General features: G+C 38.6%; 1 protein-coding gene across 2 annotated transcripts; it reads right to left on the bottom strand.

Moving 5' to 3' along the window:
• Positions 1-1,869: 1,869 nt before the first annotated feature.
• LOC762827 lies at positions 1,870-21,580 on the bottom strand. 2 transcript variants are annotated; one of them, XM_001198601.4, is made up of 5 exons: positions 10,887-11,107; positions 9,581-10,199; positions 7,137-7,280; positions 5,236-6,483; positions 1,870-4,624 (listed from the first exon to the last, which is right to left on the bottom strand). In XM_001198601.4, exons 2-5 carry the CDS (start codon positions 9,768-9,770, stop codon positions 4,497-4,499), a joined length of 1,710 nt encoding a protein of 569 aa, XP_001198601.3. In that variant the 5' UTR covers positions 9,771-10,199; positions 10,887-11,107; the 3' UTR covers positions 1,870-4,496. The 2 variants fall into 2 exon arrangements, with proteins under 2 accessions (XP_001198601.3, XP_030831571.1); XM_030975711.1 differs by lacking the exons at positions 9,581-10,199; positions 10,887-11,107 and adding an exon at positions 21,457-21,580.
• Positions 21,581-21,923: the final 343 nt, after the last annotated feature.

The following is a 21,923-nucleotide window of genomic DNA, read 5'->3' as shown; positions in this document are numbered from 1 at the left end:
CATGAAAAAGAGACCCACTGCCCCTGGGATATGTCACAGTTTGTCAGAATGTTATTTTTATACTAATATCAAGTTATGTTCACATGTAATAACATGTACAATTCTTTGTACACTGAACAGTTCGTTTATAAAAAAAAAATTGAACTGTCTTTTCAAAATTATTTTTTAAATATTGTGCATTTATTCACAATAAATCCGACTGTTTTTAAGAAAAATGCAACAACTACTTTGTATATTTTGCAAAAAACATAGCACACCAAAGTAAAAAAATGACACGTTGTCAACAAATATTAATTATGATGTTTGCATCAATGGCGTGGTAGAGGAAGCTTTAAACGCCATAAACAGAGTCACACAGGGGAGGATTTCTCAGGGGAGGGGGCCCAACTTTTTTTTTTTGTTCCCGAAAATTTGAAAATCGCGCCGGTCGAAAAGTCGCTCAGGGGGGGGGGGGGGGGGGGGGGCCAATCCCTCAAAAAGGTAAAAATCACGTTTTTATATGAATTTTTTCTCAAGGGGGGGGGGGGCGGACCCCCTGGATCCGCCACTGGAGTCACACTAGTATAAAATGGATAAGCAGTTACTCATCTTGCCATGGCACACTGCCTCACAGAAGAGTTGATATACTCTATTAGGTAGTTCCTTTGCTCTTTTGCTGATCTGCTTGTGTTGCAACGATACAGGTGTTCCAGGTCTGGCAAGTGGGCATCCTGTCTCCACGAGTCTTGGATTATTTCGTGATTGTGCTGTGGGTCCTCTTGGTCAATTGTAGCTACATCACTATTGTATGGTTTTTGAGTAGCAGCAAGTTATGCGGGACACGGCATGCATGTGTGATCTTGATCTTGATGTAAGAGGATATATATATATTTTTTGGGTCCCAAAGAAAATCGCAACGAGTCAGCCAGCCGCTGAATAAGCAGGGGGAGGGGAGGGGGGGGGGGGGGTAAGAGCACATTTTTTCTTTTCTTTTTCCCCCCTCCCCCCCTGGATCCGTCCCTGTCTCCATCATTTAAACTTGAAATAACTACATTCAGGCTAGCACCCCCTCTATCCAGCCTAGCACCCCTCCATTTATTGGGCCTTACATATTTACATTAATCATTAACTCCATCTATCTCCGTCATTTAAACTTGCACTAACTTCATCCAGCCTGGCACCCTCTCCATTGAGCATAAGAAATATTAACTCCATCTATCTCCATCATTTAAACTTATACTATATACTTCATCCAGCCTAGCACCCCCTCTATCCAGCCTAGCACCTCCTCCATTGAGCCTTAGAAATATTAACTTCATCTATCTCCATCATTTAAACTTGCACTAACTTCATCCAGCCTAGCACCCCTCCATTGAGCCTTAGAAATATTAACTTTTCTAGGTCAAGAGCATTGTTAGTTAGAGACATATGCCCTCTTACGGCATATACAAAATACGGTATACCAAAATTACAACTAATGTAGAGATAACATACACCTCATATTAAATTTTCAAGTTATATTGTAATTTGGCAATTTACACAGAAAATACTTCAAAAATATGATAAAATTATTTTGAAAATCACTTCCTACACTATGAAGAGATTTGATAATACCGTAAGATCTTATTATTATTGTTGATTGTGCCATGATTACTAGAAAATTTGTTTCTTTCCCCGATATCATGGGCAAATTCTCATTCCGAATTCGTCCAATTGGAACATGCCTAAACAAAATAAGTGAACATTCGATAGGCCCCCCCAAAAAAAAAAAAAAAAAAAAAAAAAAGTGGATTTGTAATGATTACCAGCAAAGTTCTTTTGTCACTTCCAAATACTTCATATATATAACAAAATTACTTTGAAAAATGCTTGAACAAGATTGTATTTGTGCACCCAGTTTTGTAACACTCTTATTTCCAACCTAAATCTAGTAATATAGAGGAAGTACACATAATTTAACGATATGTTTGGATTAGAAAAAAAAATTACCAAGCATATATTTAGAAAAAATGCTTGAAGAAAGATATTATTGCCTAGTTTTGTATCACTAAATAGAGTACTCTGAAATTTATAGAAAATATAACCTCAGATATATTATACGTAAGTTATTATACTGTTAAGTAAAATAATCCCCAAAATATTTCAAAACTTTATATCTATAATCAAGGTCTTTGTTATATTACTGCACAATGTGGCCGAACTTGAAATATCGCCTTTAATTCTTTGATTTGTTATGATTTATATAAATTCATAGAATATTGTGTGTGCATTTCATGTAATTCTGTCTTTTTCCAAATTATGTCCTTTAGTTGCACATAATTATACCTCACCTTACATTTAGGTACCGTCACCATCTATCAATCTATTCTTAGTAGCATGAGTAATCACACCACGAGAACCTGTCACCATAGAGAGAGGGGGAGATAGATAGAGAAAGAGGGAAGAGAGACGTAAAATAGACGTAGCTACTGCATCAGCGATTAGTGGAGTCATTTTTGCGCCAGGTAAAAAAGACAACTTAAGATACTTATCTTCAATGAGTGAAAATGTAATTTTATTTCTCGGCCTTTGAAGTTAACGATGTAAACATTGCCTAGAAAGTAGTGGCGCATGCACTAATTTCCTTACAATAGCCTTTACTAGCGCAAATAACATTAATGCATCTCTCTCTCTCTCTCTCTTTATAATTATATTATTATTATTATTATTCTCCCTGTATACTAGTAAATTTATCAGTGACAATGAAAATTGTAATATCATAAACTATGCTGATGATATGGTAATCACTGGACATCTTACTGATGAGAATGTAAATGACTATGTCACAACGGTGAAGGCTTTCATTGAGTGGTGTGATGCGCACTACCTCCACTTAAACGTATCTAAAACAAAGGAAATGGTGTTTGACTTTCGGAAAAAATCAAATAAACACGATCCGTTATTTCTTCATAATAATGAGGTTGAACAGTTGAAGGAGTACAAGTACCTGGGAAGCATAGTTACCAACATTTTGGACTGGACTAAAAACACACAAACATTGTGTAAGAAGGGAAACCAAAGACTCTACTTTCTGAGAATGATGAAAAATATTCACGTTGACAGAACAATTCTGGTTTTGTTCTATAAGTCATTAATACAAAGCATTCTAACATACAACATGATTTGTTTTTACGGAAATGGGACCCAGAAAAACCGGACTTAGACCGGTTGCGACGAGCGGCAAGAGAGTGATAGGGCATGATTTGACTGATATGAACTGTTTGTTCGAACAGAGAGTCATGTCCAAAAAAAACAAAATCATGAAAGATCAAGGTTACCCTCTCAACACCCAGTATTCTTTCAACCGTCCTCAGAATATGCTTCTAGTCTCTACACAAAATGTCATATACTTTCATTTTCTTAGTTATTGATGACGGAATATATTTATTTCTCACCGTATTTGAATAAAAACACATTTGCAATAAATTATATGTAGGGTTAGTGTACATGTATGATGGAAAATTTTCCTGAAGGGAAAATACACATAAGTTTTTCAGGACTGAGGTAATGGGAGGGGAGCTCCCAAGATACGTCACAATGTCACCAATTTGTCTTTAATTATTAATCGCACCTTCCAAATGTCATAGCTTTCTTATTTATAATCGTTTTTTGCTCAAACTTTCACTGACCCGTTTCTCTCATTTTCTTCTCTGTTAAAAGCAATAATATCAGGGTGGACTTCCCCCATTAATATTAGGGCACGGTAAAGACCGGCGCCATTTTGACTGGTCCCTGTGAGCATCGTTACCAAGGTAACGGAACGTTGAAAGAAAGGGCAACCATCTCGTCGATTTCGTTTAGTGTCCTTAGACACTTAGAGGCAGAAATCTAGATCTTAATTGATACAAAATCCAGCTTTTAGGAGGTGACCAGATTTCTTTCGGAGACATTATTATAACATTATATAATTATGAATATATGTCACTATTGGGGAAGAATAAGTCTTAATAATAATGTGGATGAAGTGCTAATTTAATATCTGTAAAGTGCTTAGTGACAGTATTTCTAATTAGGCGCTACATACATCCAGATTTTTATATTTGTTAAGGCCATTTATTAGGAGGAGGGTCACAGGAAGAAGACCATCAATTATCTTTTCACGTCACATACCACCCTTTCCCCCTCATTTTCTTTTCTTTTTCTTTTGTTCGTTATTTAATTGGGGATACATGCCCCTCCCACCTACACAACTGCTATAAAAAATGTTGTCGCAAATTTTACTTCATGACTGAATTACTTTCGTACAATCATGAAGAATTGAAGTATAGGCATAAGCTAGTTTGATATGGGTGACGATTGCTAAAGACGATTATAGGCAATATAATAATTATACAATATTTGTTTTAATTAACAAAAACACTACATCAGTTATAATTTGAAAGACACATGCGTTCTTAATAAGTTGTATTATATAGTAGGGTTAATATCCTGCAACACTGTATTTGTTTTCTTCTCTAAGGCTGAATCAGCCAGGAATTCTAAATTGCTTTGTTGGACACCGCTTCCCGCTTCTTGAGTATAAGGATGATAACGCTAAGGGCAACAGCCAGTGATGTGAAGACTGCAGCCAGAACGAACATGAGCACAAAGCTACCAGTCAAGTAACCTGCAGAGAAACAAAAGTTTATAAAAAGGAATTATCGAACAAACCAACAATACTTGTATGACGAACAGCCTGTTGGAAAAATGAGAATTATGTATCGTTTACTTTAAAAGATTCTCGACTTTTTATGAATGTTAATAATAGCTTCTAACCAGTGGTGTAGGAACAGCCATTACAGAAGTGACGGAGGCACCTGTCCCTTCAAGCGAATGGAAAAGGAAAGAGAAAAGAGAAGGAAAGAAAGAGAGAGAGAGAGAGGGGAACGATAGGATGAGCAAACAAGATGGGGAAAGCTGTATGAAAATATAACACAATCATCCCAAACACCCTCCCCTATATACACGGCGGCCTCACGGTTCTCACGCCCCCCCCCCCCCGAGTCGTAAGACCGAAGGCGCGCTCTCCCGTGACACCAGGGCCCCTGAATGGCTGAACCCACGCTACACTATTGCTTCTCATCATAGTCTTACCAAATCCATCCTTAGAAAACTATTAGACGCACGCGAGGTTTAAAATGCATATGTAAACAACCTCGTCACTACAAAGGCATAACAAAATCTATCAGAATAAGGCAAATGAAATTGATAATATTGTCAATCGGAGAAAGGGCTTACCTAATGCAAAATTGCCGAAGAGGCCACCGAAACCCTCGACGAATACTAGCCATCCTAACGAGGTCGACGTCGCACTGTCATCGATCACCCTCTGCATGACGACGTTGAGTGAGATGATAGCCCCAGCGGACACTCCAAACGCCAGTGATGCCAAGATGGCGACCACGTAAACCTTCATCAAAAGTCCGAGGACCAAAGAGGCTGATGCCATCAGTATCTGCGCGCCTATGAAGAGATGCACGGCTTTCACGTAACCCTTCGTCACAAGAATGCCATTGAAGAAACGACCAACAGCCTGAGACCCCCCGAAGACGGAAAGAAGTGTGGCTGCTTGCATGGGGGAGAGTCCTCCGTGAGTCCCAGCAGGGGCCATGAAAATGGAACCAGCCATGTAAGTAGCTGCCAGGAAAAATATAGCGACAAGGAGTGCCACGTGACAAATTTTGGTTGTCCTCGTGAGGGGTTTGGCGCTAAACTTGAAAAGATTGGATACTTTAAATGTAGATTTAATAACCCTTACACTCTTTAGGCTATGATATTTGTCATCCTTTCGCACATCATTCACACTAGATGGACTACAGTTAGAACCATGGTCTATTCCGAGGAATGTAGATTGAGGACGTTCTTTTTCATCCGTGATATAGACTCCAGAATGGATGTGGCCATCTGTATTAAAAGTCGCAAGACTTTGAATCTTCTCCCTATTCTCGTCTATATCTTCATCCGAATCACCATGTTGCTCTTGACCATTACATGGCACTGTAATGCCCAGTGGTGCTCGCAGATAACAACTTTGGTTGTTCAGCGATCCACTACAGTCTTTGCCAACTCCTGAAGAACTTCCTTGGTCGTGTGATTCTGGAAAATCCAGAACGGTAGCAGTAGGTTGATGGTCAGATGGGGATGGTCGAAGCAGTAGCTTGTTAGTCCCATTGTCAACATCACCTTTATTATCGTCGACGTGGTAGTCATGGCACACATCACCGACCAGGGGCCCTCGCTTTCTGACGACATCGGGTTTCATTAGTGCGCCAATGACGACACTGTTGAGCGATATGGCCGAGCCAATTATTAAAGCCCCTCTCCATCCGTAGGCAGAAGCAAGGGTCCGGATTACTGGAGAGAACACAAACATCGACATCGGGATGCCAGTTATTGCAGCTCCATTAGCTAGGGCGTAGTGACGGTCAGAGTAGTGCTGTCGAATGGTAGCTGTAGATGCTGTGTACAAAGCACTCCCTCCAATCCCTAAACATCGCATAAACGTAAAATCAAATAGTTAATCAAATTAATAGCAATCTTTCTTGATGACACCAAAGAGAGTAGTGCATGTTGCTCGTGGCGCTAGCATAAGACTGCGTCAGCAACTGGCGCGATCTTTGACACATCGTGTAAAAATGAAACAATAGTGAATGCAAAATAAAACGCCTATTGAAAGCATTGGGTAGAAAAGGCGCTAAATTTCTTCATTTCCATTTCAATTAATTGACGTTGATACAAACACAATCGAAATCAGGCCATTATACACGAAACGTCATTTTATAGACGTAGCTACTGCGTCAGCGATTAGTGGGGTCATTTTTGCGCCAGGTAAAAATGACAACTTAAGATACTTATCTTCAATGAGTGAAAATGTAATTTTATTTCTCGGTCTTTGAAGTTTCTTTACAATAACCTTTACTAGCGCAAGTAACATTAACGCCTCAAAATGACGCTTCGTGTGCAAAACTGGGCCTCCTCTCCCCATTTGTCTCTCTCTCTCTCTTTATAATTATATTACGTTCCTCCCTTTTCTTCTTCCCTGCTATCTCTCTCTCTCTCCCCCCTCTCTCTCTATCTCTCTCCTCTTTCTTCTTGTTGGATGGAGAACAAAATTGTAATTCAGCAAAATTTATTTTTACCTCCAAGCAAACTGTAACCAACCCAAACGAAGGCAATATGTCGTGCGAACGCCGTGAGGAATATCCCTGAAGATAGAAGAACACCACCTATCATGATGACCACACGACATCCTACAATGTTGAGGGCGTATGATACCAGAGGACCTGCATTGTGATCGAGAGAGGATTCAAATTCTTTGACTTACTTTTGGTTTACCTTTTAGCTTTCCTTCTAGTTATCTTGTGGTTTTAACTTTGGTTTTACTCTTGTTTAAGTAATTTCCCCACATAACAACTCATCATAATTTCTGAACCGCAAAAACTTACGTTTGTGTCGCGTTTATAATAATTATAGCATTACTCTTGTCAATACACCGTAATCAGTGGTGGAACGGGTGGAGGCACGACCCCTCGGCAAACCTTATCAAAAATCTTTTAGTAAACATTAAATTAAAAAGAAGAAAGTGCCCTTTAAAATGTGTGCTCACTTGGCAGCAAAATGTATAATGACCATTGTAATGAATGTTCATTTGAATTTAGTTTAAACAGATTCACAATTCGTAACCTTTGCCTTGAAAAAAGACTAGGTAGGACATTGTAAGTGTCCTTCAAGTACACTACACAGTACTCCATAAAAGTGCTGTGTGTGTTTGTGTGCATTATACCCTTTGCCTGATATAGCAGTGCACTTGTTCATAGACTAGATAGACATGCTAGATGGTGGTAGCTGTAAACTGTGTAGCTGGTTGTTTGTGGAGAATCTTCTCTAATTTATTGCATCATTGGGTGTTTTAATGCCGAAGAAGCAGAATAAGGAGGCAAAGAGTTTTCACGGAATGCTAGAACGAAGGAATGATTCCTGGAAGATGGAATGAAAGATTGGAAAGAAGAATACGAATAAAGAGACATTCCCGTAAAAACCTTGTCAGACTTTATTATTGCGTAACGACCACAACTACAACAATTTTTGCTGTTGTTGTTGTTGTTGTACTTGATTGTTTGTTTGTTTTGTTCTGTTTTGTATTCGATTGTTTCAGTTACATCATAAAATTACCCTGTGTATATTTGTGAAAATCCCACATGTAATGTACGATGAATAGTTTCATGACAACGAGTACGACTACCTTCATCGATCACTAATGGCTCAAGCCCCTATATTATATGTTAGCAGGAATGATCATCAGAAATAATAATTGCTAACCGGGTGAGATAAATTATGACTTAATAAAGGAAACTATAATAATGTTTAGAAGCGCGAAGAATCCGTCATATCTCCACAATGGCGGGATAATGGTCAATTTGATCTTTTTTTTAGATGACATTGATAATTATTTCTCTGGTAGAACAATTATTGATAGCAAGGTCAACTTAACCACAAAATAAACTTAAAGGTAAAGACCAGTTATGGTCATGCGATTGCATTGTGAAAGAAACGTTGTGGAATCGATCAGAAAAGGTTGATCATCTAGCATCTAGCATCTGCAAGGTTCTGGAATCATCAAAATGATAAGAAATTTGGCCCATTCTTCGTAAAGTTACAAGCACTATACACAGAAAGACGTATATGGGACTACCCTATATCTCTCACAGACCATGAGAGAAACAAATTTACCAAATATATGAATTAGTAGGCGGTTTCCCGGCAAATTTTTTATCATCATGTATTAGTCAACACATATTCTTTCACATGATTGGTAATGAGAGCTTCCATTTCATTTTTTGAAATTGGGGCGTTTCCAATACTGGTATTTACCTTTAACCATGGGTTACCTAAAGTCACACGTAAACCTCTCCTCGAGACAAGGTGCGGTTTATGAGTACATAATAAGCAGCGATCGAGGTGCCCGAATATCATCATTATTTGGGCACGAGATTTCTGACTAGTCTCATATCCGGGCAAAAGTTACACGAATATGCAATTTCTGAAATTGGCATTAGAAACAAAATTTAGAAAGTGAAGAGTTGATATATTAGAGCAAAAGGCGTACCTCGTGCCCGTACAATGTCCTCAAGTACTATACTCTTAAAGGTAAAGACCAGTATTGGAAACGCCCCAATTTCAAAAAATAAAATGGAAGCTCTCATTACCAATCATGTGAAAGAATATGTTTTGACTAATACATGATGATAAAAAATTTGCCGGGAAACCGCCTACTAATTCATATATTTGGTAAATTTGTTTCTCTCATGGTCTGTGAGAGATATAGGGTAGTCCCATATACATCTTTCTGTGTATAGTGCTTGTAACTTTACGAAGAATAGGCCAAATTTTTTATCATTTTGATGATTCCAGAACCTTGCAGATGCTAGATGCTAGATGATCAACCTTTTCTGATCGATTCCACAACGTTTCTTTCACAATGCAATCGCATGACCATAGCAATCGTTGGGAAGAAGTCACATCGATGCTCATATTGCCGTTTTATTATGGAATAGAGTCGTAAAACTATAAAAGACAATCTAACCTGAGATACCGAAAGGAACGACAAAGATCGCCATCGTAGTTCCGATTATGGCAGTGGTCGTATGAAGCTCTTCTGCGATATCGTCGATGACCACCGGCAAGCCCACATGAACACCCTCAAAGAAGAGGCATGTAAACAACGCCATCGACACCCGCCAAAGCGAAAAGTATCGTTTTAATCCAGACATCATATTTCGAGGAAGACGACCGTTTCGAAGTCACGTTCGACGTCGAAGTAGGCCGATAGATTAGGTCACTAGATACCAGGTGTGAAACTAGTATTGCTGGATGCAATGATGCTCCTTTCAAGCTATTAGGTCTAATTGACAATGTCTCAGTTTGGAAATGATCACAGCTTTGAAATCATTCGATCCTCTCCTTACATGGAGATTTGATACACTGAGAGTTAGGGGCAATACACATGCGATTCAATATTGACAAGAGATATTGTGTGACTGCCTCCGTTTACAACTAGCAAACCGAGGAGTTTCGACAATTACACGAACACCCTAAAGTTGTTATTCACAAGATTGAAATGACGAGGTACGAAGATTCAGTTAAAGTTCACGAACTGTCGTTTATTCACTGGTCGTATGGTCACCCAACCTTCAGATAACAATCTGTAACACAACAGAAAGAGAAACAAACTACATAATGTTCATACTTATGAGACACTACAACAATACATGTGCATATCATATCAAAATAGCTTAACAAGGTGATTGGACCTATACATATAACTTAAACTGACTACATGCACTCCAAAACTGTCTCTTTGTTTCATAAGCAACAAGTTATAAACATTGGCTAGACAATGAAAATATAAGTCAACTTACATGTCTGTAATTAACTAATTACACAGTCTATTTACATATATATACTGCAACAAAACAACTACAAGTATAAAGAATATTATCCTACTAGACAAGAAAGTACCCGTCTTAAAATACATTCTAATACAGTCATCACCATCACAGTGACACTGTAACCATAGACGTAATAGAACAAACATGCATGGAGAGCCGAAAAAAGGGACAGAGAGGGGGGGAGAGAGAGAGAGAGAGAGAAAGGGTGAGATCAGAGAGGGGTGGATAGCGATGCAGAGAAGAGAGAGAGAGAGAGAGAGAGAGAGAGAGAGAGTTATCTAGTACAATGCACGCATCTCCTAAGTACACTGGGAGAGCACACACATAACTTTTATTGCCTTCCAAGTTCCAAACTATTATAACAAACAAGAAAGATAACTAATATTCTCTCCTAGGCTTACATTACTTCATAAAACAATTCAACATTAACTAAGTTCTTACCAATTCGGGTCTGTAAAATGCTCCACAATCACTGGAAATCAAACTTTTGAAGACGGTTGCAACTTGCAACTTCACTGTTGAAACATTCACTGGAACAATGATGGTATATGGCAACTACACATAATAATTATGCAATCCATCTACAACACAAGTGCATACACACAGAATGCATGCACATACATTGTATGCAAAGTACTTCCATTTAGCACTATACAAGGGGGCTTCTGTGATACTGTTTTCACACTGGCAATATTTTGCTTAACCCCGTACTATAGGTGGGGTTAAGGGGGGGGGGGGGTCTTAGCCCCACCTATAGTACGGGGTTAAGCCTATTCCACTTTCTGTTCAGACTGGTTTTTACCAAAGTGGGCTAAAGTTGGCTAACCCCACCTATAGTACGGGGTTAACTAACCCTGCAAAATAGCAGGGCTTACTCCGCAATTGTGGTGCTAACTCCTGCTAACCCCGCAATTGCGGTGCTAAGCAAATGAATGAGAACAGAAACGAAAAATAGTCCGGTACTACGCAATGGAGCGTTTCACAGCTGGCCAGATGCGAAGTATGTCCAATCATAACATTAACGATATCCGGGAATAACGAAATGCTGTGAGAACAGCGGGGATTTTCTTATTCCGGAATAGGCGCTAGTACGGGACTAAAAACAGCGGGTGTGAAAAGCCAAAAAAAATAGTACGGGGCTAAGCAAAGTACGGGGTTAAGCAAAACCAGTGTGAAAAGAGTATTATATAACAAAGGGGCTTCTGATGACATTAGATAACAGCGGTACGTACAGGCATAATACATTGACATTGGTAGTCTATGAATTCAGACTGAATTAACTAGTCTTCAATACTAGACCTTATTTAACGAAATCTTGTAACAATCCTCACTACACACTGCTGTAGTGAATTGATAGACTTATACACCTTGATCTCTCTCTACGTTTGAATAGATGATTAGATCAATGTTTTATTGGCGTCGCATTATAGGGTGACTATGTCTATATTGTACGCCAGTTATCGACATGAACTGTCTGACATTCTTCCATTCCAAGGCCAGGTTCAGAGGCAGCGCTCCCGGGGGTGTATTTTTTTATTTACACGTTGTTGTTGGAACGTGGTCGAGGGCATGTTTATTATGTTCACGCTCTCTGTGCCATGGTGTATTACTAGCATATAATATCATACTGCCGTCACTGTTTATTCAATATTGCATAAGACATCTATTTTGTTTTGTCTTTCATCGTTTCCTTCTCTAGATCTACATGTTAAGTACAATTCCCTTTATAATATTAGTATAATAGAATAGAATTTATTGACTCATATTCGACCCCCTTCTCGGGTATGAGAGTACAACACATATAATACACTGTACTGCTGCTAAGTACTCGTACTCTAGTTTAAACTCTTCGCGAGCGGTTTCATTCGAATTAATCGAGAAATTCCCCTCGCTGTCGTGTAAATAAAAAATACGCCGTCCGGGGGAGGGGGGGGGGGCGAGGGGGCACAGTGCCCTTCCATTTTTCAAGTACCCTATATAGGTGCCCCTTTTTCATAGGAAAAGTACTTAACTTTGACAAGTGCCCCTTTTAATTTAACCAGTACCCCTTTTCCTTTGACAAGTTCCCATTTTCCTTTCTCATAAATGCCTTTTTTAATCTCTAGTAAGTTAATTCCCCTTTAAAGGCGCGAGAATTGCCCCTTTTCATTTTAATAAGCGCCCCCTTCACCTCTGATAATTGTCCTATTCAAATCTGAGAGGAACCCCTTTTGCTTTAACAAGTTTCCCTCTTCCTTTGTAAAAAGTGCCCCTTCTCCTTTTAATAACTTCACCTTTTTAACTTGGATAAGCGCACCTTATATTTTCACATGTGCCCCGGCCCTTTCCTTTTTAATAAGTGCCCCTTTTCCTTATGATAAGTGCCCCCATTTAAAAAAAGATCTACTTTCCCTTGTCATAAATGCCCCTTTTCATCTATAAAAATAGTTCCTTTTCAATTCTGAGAGATACTCGCTTTACTTTGACAAGTCCCCATTCCCCGCCTGATAAGTGCTCTTTTCATCTCTTATAAATGCCCCTTTTATTTTGACACGTCTCCTTTTTCCTTCCTAATAAATGCTCTTTTTCCTTATTAAGTGCCCATTCCCCTTCTCATAATTACGTCTTTGATAAGTGCCCCGTTTATTTTAACATGTGCCTCTTTTTCTTTTTAATAAGAGCCACTTCCCCTTCTCATTACCCTTTTAACAATGATATGTGCCCAATTCCTTTCTAATAAAAAAAACAGTGGCGGATCCAAGGGGGGACAGGGGGCATGTGCCCCCCGGCCCAAAAAAAGTGTTGAAATCAGCCCCAAATTGGCCAAAAATGTACTGACAAACGGTGACGTGCCACCCCCCCCCCCCCCCCGACCAAAAAAAAAAAAAAAAAAAAAAAAAATTAGTGCGCACTTTCCACCCCACCCCACCCCCCCCCCCCCCCCACTGAGCGAATTTGCGGCTGGCCCGATTTTCAAATATTCGGGAGCAAAACAAAAATGTGCTCTTACCTCTCCCCCTCCCCCCCCCCCCCCCCCCCCCCCCCCCCCCCCGCTTATTCAGCGGCTGGCTGTGTCGTTGCGATTTTTGGGGGACCAACACAAATATATATATGTCCTCTTAACCCCCGTGTGCCCCCAATGTGCCGCCCGGGGTAGAAATTCCTGGATCCACCCCTGAAGAACGTATCCCTTTTTTCATAAATGCCCCTTTTCACTTCTTATAAATGCCCCCTATCAAAATCTGATGGCTGCCTCTTTTCCATCGACAAATGCCCATTTCCTTTTCATTCCTGGTGCATGCCTATTTTTTTTTAGGTGTAAGAAGTGCCCCATTTTCACCTCTGATAATTAGCCTTTGTACTTTGACACGTGCTCCTTTTCTTTTCTAATAAGTGTCTTAACCCTTTTGATAAATCTCCCCTTTTCCTCTCATCATTAAACGTGCCCCTAATTTCAAGCGACTAAAAGCATTTTCCTCTAAAGCTCGCTCGCTACGCTAGCTCGTAGTTATAGATGTAATAATTATGTCACATATTGCTCCGGTTGTCTCATTTTCGCCAGCACAAACGTAGCTAGACGCATAGTTCCCGGAACGCCGAAGGCGACGCTATTCATCGAACACTCTATCGGAACACTGTAAATGCTTTCATTAGGAAAGAACCTGTTGTGAATAAAGAGCTCCAGTTTTGTATGAATCACGTTTACCCTTTTTCGCTTTAAATACATGGATACAACACTGAACAGTTTTAATTACATATGACTTCCTTGAAATTAAATGACTAGCAGGTATAGGAGAATTTATCTGTTTTTTGTCAAGTTGTCTGATTTGATGACGTCATCGGCGATTTATAAGCCATTTATAAGCCATTGGCTAGAAAAGTCATTGGCGATTTATAAGCCATTGGCTTTTTATATGCCATTATCCCTTCTGCGATTTTTTGGCGATTTATAATTCGAGCTCCAGTTTTCTATGATCGCGTTTACCCTTACGGTGTATATACAACGATTTATAAGCCATTGGCTATTTATAAGCCAGTATCCCTCGTGCGATTTTTTGGCGATTTATAACCCAAATATTACTTCTCTCACGCATTATTCAATAGCGATTTTCACCGTAGGAAACCACAGAACGCCATCGCATGTTTACCCGCCGGGCACCACAATTTGTGAAACATGTCTGCAAAGTAACCTGGTGTGTTTGTAAGTAAACTGAAGTTATTTTATTTTATTATTTTTAATCTCACGCACATACAACATGCAACATGTTCATTATATACCGGTATGAATTAAAGTTAATGATGAAATAAAAATTTGTTTGTGACTCTGCACCACTTGCACTGCTGAACCACCCTGTGTGTAGATCTAGTGAAACTTAGCAGAACACAACCCATACTAAAAAAAAGTCTTAAAAATATGATTATTGTAACAAAAAAAATCTCATTCATGAATTATGTGTCTTTAATTATTATCTTTGCTGTTTGGTTATTTTTCATTCACGAGAGCGCTCAAAATCTTCAATCCTGAGCACATTCTTGCAAGGCCCTAGTCTATTAAAGTAACAAGTTAAACACTCCTACTCCTACTCCTAGACCATAGTGCCAATGAGGTGAAATACGACAGTCTTTGACCTAATACTCATAGGTGACAATAGCGCATATACGGGGTGGTGCATTTGAGGAAAGTCGGCACCCGCGGTAACACACAAATGCACACAATGATAACGACAAGGCTTGCCGGCGGTGTGAGTTGTCTTGTGATTTTATGATTTTTTTTCATTTAATTAAAAACTTTTTAGAGTAAAATTAGTTATTGATTATTGCAGTTTATATATCACAAATTTATATCTCTGAGGTATAAATTTTGATTAAATTCTTGTCAATTTTGTACAATGATGCTTGAAAGTCTGACTACTCTGGCGGTTTTTCTCCACGTTATTGAGGTCCTAATTCCCCCTAGAGTGCCTCTAAATATGGAATGGTAAAAACCATGCCAATAACCCAGAGGGCCTCATAAAAATATGCTCAAAATTAAAGATTTGAGTGCTCTGGTGAACAAAAAACAACATAACAGCCAAGATTATAATGAAAGACAAATCATTCCATTGTCATGCATTCATGAATTTTTTTTGTTACAATAATCATATTTTTAAGAATTTGTTTAAATATGGGTGTACATGTTGGTCAGCCAATCTTATCGCAATTTCGCATATGTTGGCGAAACAGCTTCTATAAAGCGCAGACTCCAACAACACAACAGTGGCCATGGTTCAAACTTTACAAATAACCCCCAACTGCGACCCTGGATGTGCTAATTGTTGCTAGTATACCGATTTCCTGGCAGTGGTATAATGGTCATAATGAGGCCAACATAGATGCCAGGAAACATATTGAGCACCTCTGGCATGCCCTGAATGCAGACGACCACCTACCAGATACTCAAAAAATCTACACCTATGGAAAAATTGTCTTCAACCGGATGCGTACGAGATACCCAAGCCTTGTATGGGAAAACCTAGGTGACGCGTAGCTACGTTTACCTCGTGTAAGTACTTACAATGCTCATGTACACATTTCCAAATATCCAATAATTTCAAATTTGAAGTCACTAGGTGAGAGGATGCATTTCCTTTAGGCAATGCGTCCTCTCACCTCCAAACAACCAGGAACATGGTCATCCCCATCCTTCCAATTTTCATATTGTCCAAAAGAAACATTCTCTCATTCTGGGTACTTATCATAGCAAGTTTCACTCTACCTCAAAGTCCACCACAACATTCTTCAAAGATAGCTGACAAACTCAAGTGCAATCGGCCACAAGCCCTTGTACCAAGTCCCTACTTTTATATCTACAACTGTGCACGACTAACGTAAAGTGCTCATTCACAGCATACATTGGCATTTAACACATATCTCTGCTCTTCTTAAAACAACAACAAAAACAAAAAAACAGCACCTATGACCACCAAAGAAAGGGGATTTCTCATTGGCATAGGCCTATATTAAACACATTTCCCAATAGATATATTATTACCTTTAAACTTTCTATCAATATCAGGATGGACCCTCACTAATGCAATTCAACTGTCTTCACTTTTGGCAAATAATCCATCTCATGAAATTTCATAGCCACTTAAATGCCCACACAAATCAGAATTACTGTGCCATAATTGAGCAACAACCCGTCCTGCAACCAAGATGCAAACTAATGCGGTATACTCAAAGCACTTCGTAGGAAACTTGAACACATATCTTCTTATCAGTCCACCAATCTACTTCTCTGCTTTACCAATACCCAACCCTAGTTCCGACAGCTCTGGTTCGCCGTCTATAGAACGTATATAGCAGATGGCAATCGGCGGATCAGACGACACTTGATAGTGATTTGGTATGTGAGATTGCTTTGCTAAATATAAAATACAAGAACCTTTCCATATCCTTAAAGTATCATTGATATCTGATAATTAAACAGTTAGTAAAATAAACCTACCAAACTACAGAATACAATGAAATACTTGACTGGAAATAGGGGAGTTTGATGTGGTGCACATTTGCACCCCTCTGTTAATAATCGAATAGTCCATGGTGTTTCATGAATATTCATGTTTTTGCTTACCTCCGCAAAATGTTTGCCTATACTAAATGGAAATATTACGGTGGGGGTTGGCTGAAGTGGACATAATGAACCAAGCAGAACTGATCTATGATAATTTATGCTTCTTATCCTTCGTGCGCTTGACCTATAATCTTACAATCGCGTGGTAAATTGCGTCCAAAGTTCGACTTGTTACACATGCGTTATATATGCAATGGCGAGCTTGCGACCTATTTTGATCAAATTACGGTGCATATTGCTCCGATTGTCTCATTTTCGCTCGCTCGATCACTGCAGCACAAACATAGCTCGTTCGACGTCAATACCAAACTAGCCAATCAGCTGTCAATGACGTCATATTGAATGCGGCGGCAAATATATTTTGTGAAATTATCGAGAAATTGACTATTTCTAATTGCAAACTAGTTTTATTTTTGGATGGAAAAGCAGCCATTGTTATCTTGACATTCATTGAAGTAATCAGGCCACCGCGCCGCCGGGTGTATTCTCGTACTGATGTAGGTGCAAAGCTAGAAAGGCTACCACGCCCACTTCCCTCTCTATGCCTTTCTGAACATTCCTTTCCTTCTCAATACAATAACTTTCACCTGCCTAAGTTATTAAAACCATACCGCCTCGCCACTTCATTACGTAATCATTAAAAGGATCCGCATATACAACATTTTCCTGCTATACGTTGTACTGCAGGAAAATACAAATCTCCCTGGTATACCTTACAGTCCAAACGATAAATATGTGCCTTTAACGAAGCAGGCGACAATCGGCGTAGCAGACGACACTTGATAGTAATTTTGTATATGAGATTGCTTTGCTAAATATAAATTACTTTGTTAATAAATATCAACTAAAATTTCTTTAACATTTCTTTAAACCATCATTGATATTTAATAATTCATGAGTGAGTAAAAGAAACATACCAAACTATATTACTATATGAAATACTTGGTGGCAATTAGGGGAGTTTGACGTGATGACCGATTGCACCGGACCCTCTGTTAATAACCGAATAGTCCATGGTGTGTCATGAATATTCATGTTTTTGCTTACCTCGGCTAAATGTTTGCTTTTACAAAATTGAAAAATTACGGTGGGGGGTTGGATGAAATGGACATAATGAAATAGGCAGAAGTGATCTATGATAATTCATGCTTTTTATGTTTCGTGTGCTCGACCTATAATCTTCAAATCGCTTGGCAAACTGAGTCCAAAGTTAAACTTTTTTCACATGTGTATTATAGGCAATGACGAGCTTGCAACCTATTTTGAAAAATTACGGTGCATGGGTGAACTTTCAAAAGTCAATGAGACATGAAGGCTCCAATGAAAGAGCTAGTGATAACGTACGTCGGGAGGATGTGCTTTTCGTTTAAACAAAAATTAATTTTTAACGATTTAAAAAAAAAAAACGTCCATAGGCTAACATGTTAGGCTGCTGACTCTGACCATGCTCTGACGATAGGGGGCGTTGTGAAATGAGACTAAACGGAGCAATATGTGAATTAAATTCAACTTGGTTGCCAGCTTGGCAACCTTGGGCAACTTTTTTAATAGCCATATTAGCACAATCATCTATTGGATTAAGATTAGCAACATTATTACATATTGAACATATATGTTAATTAGATTATTATGCTAATTAGGCTAATTATACTACATCTACATGGAATATCTTCTCATGAATTAATTATTAGTCTTTCAAAAGTGATTTACAATGTTGCATTGCACCATTCTTAGGCTTTATAGATAAACAATGACAATGAAGCCCATATTGTATGCTTACTAGCTCATTATGCTAAATATGCTATTTAAGACAATTGCATTACTTGGAATCGAAAACTGGTGTCATAAATGAGTTCCTCGTCATAGAAAACCCTTGAAAAATCGTATTACCCATGTTTTCAGGCTTCCTGGATTGAGATTAGCAACATTATTACATATTGCACATAATATGCTAGTATTGCTATTACAAAAGTTGCCCAAGGTTGCCAAGCTGGCAACCAAGCTGAATTTACTTCAATACCCATCTAGAACACAAATCAACAAACAAAAACCTTGTACTTAACAACTTTTCCAGGTCTGAAAAACTTCTACAGGAGCCGTAAATCCTCAACCAGTGTAATGAGAAGACAATTGTTTGTAACCGTTATGAAAATAACTGAAAAGAGGCGGGAAATCATGCTGATTCACTAACATAGACAGAATGAACAAAATGATCGCACGTAAAAAAAAAACAGTGTGAGGTAGAATACAATGCCCGCTACGCATGTGAAAATCCCCAGTCTTCTTGAAATACATATTCATATACACGTCGTTTGAAATAGACCCGCCCCCCCCCCCCCCACTAAGTGTTATTTAGGGTACGCATATGCTCGTTCCTTCTTTTTGAAAGCACCCCCTATCTGAGGACTGCCAACATTTCCGAACCCCCTTTCGCGGGCTTTTTGCGGGCTTTTCCTGCCTTGGAGACCCCCCTAAATCATGAAAAATGCTCGATGTACCCCCCTAAATTCGGAATAATTTCTCAGGAGTCCAAAGAGACGAGAGAAAAAAAGAAAAAACACCCCCTTTTAAAGAAATCTCCGGGTGAAAAGTTAATACACCCCTTTTTTTTACAATTCTCGGGCCGGACTTTGTCGCATGAAGAGTACCCCTTTACCGGACATTTTGGCAACACGCATGGGGTCATTCCGACCCCGGAGTGGGGGGCCGGGGAAATAGAACAAATAATGTTCCCAATTCATTGTTGACGTAGCGAGTTTTAATATTTAGGGGCACGGTTCCTTACATTATGTCAACGGTATGCTCTACATTACAAATCACATGTGCTTTACGTTGTCCTTCTGTTGAAATCAACCCCTAATCACTTTTACACTTCTAAACTATTAAGAACTTAAAATATGTTATTATTTTTTGTAATCGTGTCAGTACATGTACATTAGCATTGTGCGTTTGCCTTTGTATCTTTCATAATGAGCAATGGAATACGATCGCTGATAATAATATTATATCTTCATGTGTATTGTGGTCTAACCGTATAATAATCTATACTGATTAATGAAAATTAACACAAGCAACTAATAGAACAATGACGATAATCTATTCTAAACATCACTGCAACTCAAAAAGATGGATTTTGCCGTGCAACATTGCTCTTCTCTTATCATAGTACCTGTTTTATTAAATAATCAAATCGATCTCAACTATTATTTTTTTTCGAAAAATCAACTTAAAGGCAATTTTAATACCCTATTGTTTGCCCAGCAGCCCCATAAATATCATGTTCGCATTAAGTAAATCATTGTCATGTAGGCATATTTCAATGGGTGACGCACGTACACGGCTTTACTGATTTAATTGGGTCTAAAGGTCGATTGTTTGAAAGTACATGTAGTTGTTATTAGGATAATTGTGTATAGGCCTACATACTTGCTTCCTTGTAATAATATAAGTGCCTTACCTATCATGTCTGTTTGTTGCAGATATTGGCGGTCGTAGCTCTCCATCAGCACAACTGATACCAGTGAAATGATTAATGCTCTCAATCCTAGGGTTGAGGGTTTGAACCTAGCTATGCGGCCCGACATTTTATGCTCAGTCATTGATCAACATTTGCTACTCTCCATCCTGGTGTATTTATTTGTTATTATCATTATTATTTGTATTACAAATATTATCATAATCATTATTATAGTTATCATCATCATGAACATTTTCATCATCTTTATTTTTCTAGACTCAATACACATTAGCATTGACTCTCTATGCTTTGCTGGAGTGGCCTAAACAGGCTTAGCAGTTGGATCGTGGACAGAACCTATAGATTATATTTATTCTAAATATTCTTACTCTTCTATATAGGCCTACTCTTAGTTAGTTAGAATTCGAAAGATTCACTAGAGAATTGACTATAGACTGAGTATAGAGACAGAGTCTAGACACTTCACTCAGCTCACTAGACACCATGCAGATCTAGTCTACACCACACATAGCTGCATTACCATCCTGGCTGTGTATTAAAAGATGTGAATATTGATTCCCAACATTTCAAACACCACTGTACAAAACTCAACTGATTTCAATCGGTACTTAGTTAAGCGGCAATTAATGACACCTAAATAGCAGTAAAATACTTTTTTCCCTTCAATTTACCGATGTTAGAAAGAATAATTAAAAAATTCAAATTGTAAGTCTACTGTCAAACTTGCCGATCAGCCACATCGTATTCATTGTGTTCATTAGGGTGCAATTATTGTTTTGACTATTCATGTGTGCAATTGCTGCCTCTTAGCACGTAATGCAGCGTTAGCATTGACTCTCTATGGTTTGCTGGTGTGGTCCACACTACATTTTACAATACAAACCGGAACGTAAATACCCCAATACAAAATTAAAAAATAACCATCAAAACTTGATACTTACAACTTCCGTGATACAATGAAGATTTTATTCACGGAACATTACCAGAATATAGAGATTTCTAATGGAGAATCATCATACCATGGAGATATGATCATACAAAGCTCCGCTGTTATACTCGACGTTACATATACATAATGGCTTCAATGCATAACTGTTTAGCGCACGACAAACAATTCGGGTCCAAATTTTATACACACACGCCTATGTAGCGCAAAAAAAATTGGAGTGAAAATTAGTTATTGAAACGCACGGTGTAAGGGTGCTTTTTCTAAGGGGGTTCGAGTACTCTTGCAGTATATATAGTGAGGGAGAGGTCTCATCATGATGGCATATATATATATATATATATATATATATAACGTGAACAGGCTGGGCGTGAATATGCACAACTGAATGACGTCATCAAAAACATAAATCTAAAAATATATGTTTTTGGTTATGATGTCACAGCTTCGTTCGGTCCCAGG

Source organism: Strongylocentrotus purpuratus, unplaced genomic scaffold, assembly GCF_000002235.5.
Source record: "Strongylocentrotus purpuratus isolate Spur 01 unplaced genomic scaffold, Spur_5.0 spur5_scaffold_8, whole genome shotgun sequence".
In the NCBI taxonomy this organism is placed as follows: domain Eukaryota; kingdom Metazoa; phylum Echinodermata; class Echinoidea; order Camarodonta; family Strongylocentrotidae; genus Strongylocentrotus; species Strongylocentrotus purpuratus.
This window is presented reverse-complemented; position numbering and strand designations above follow the sequence as displayed.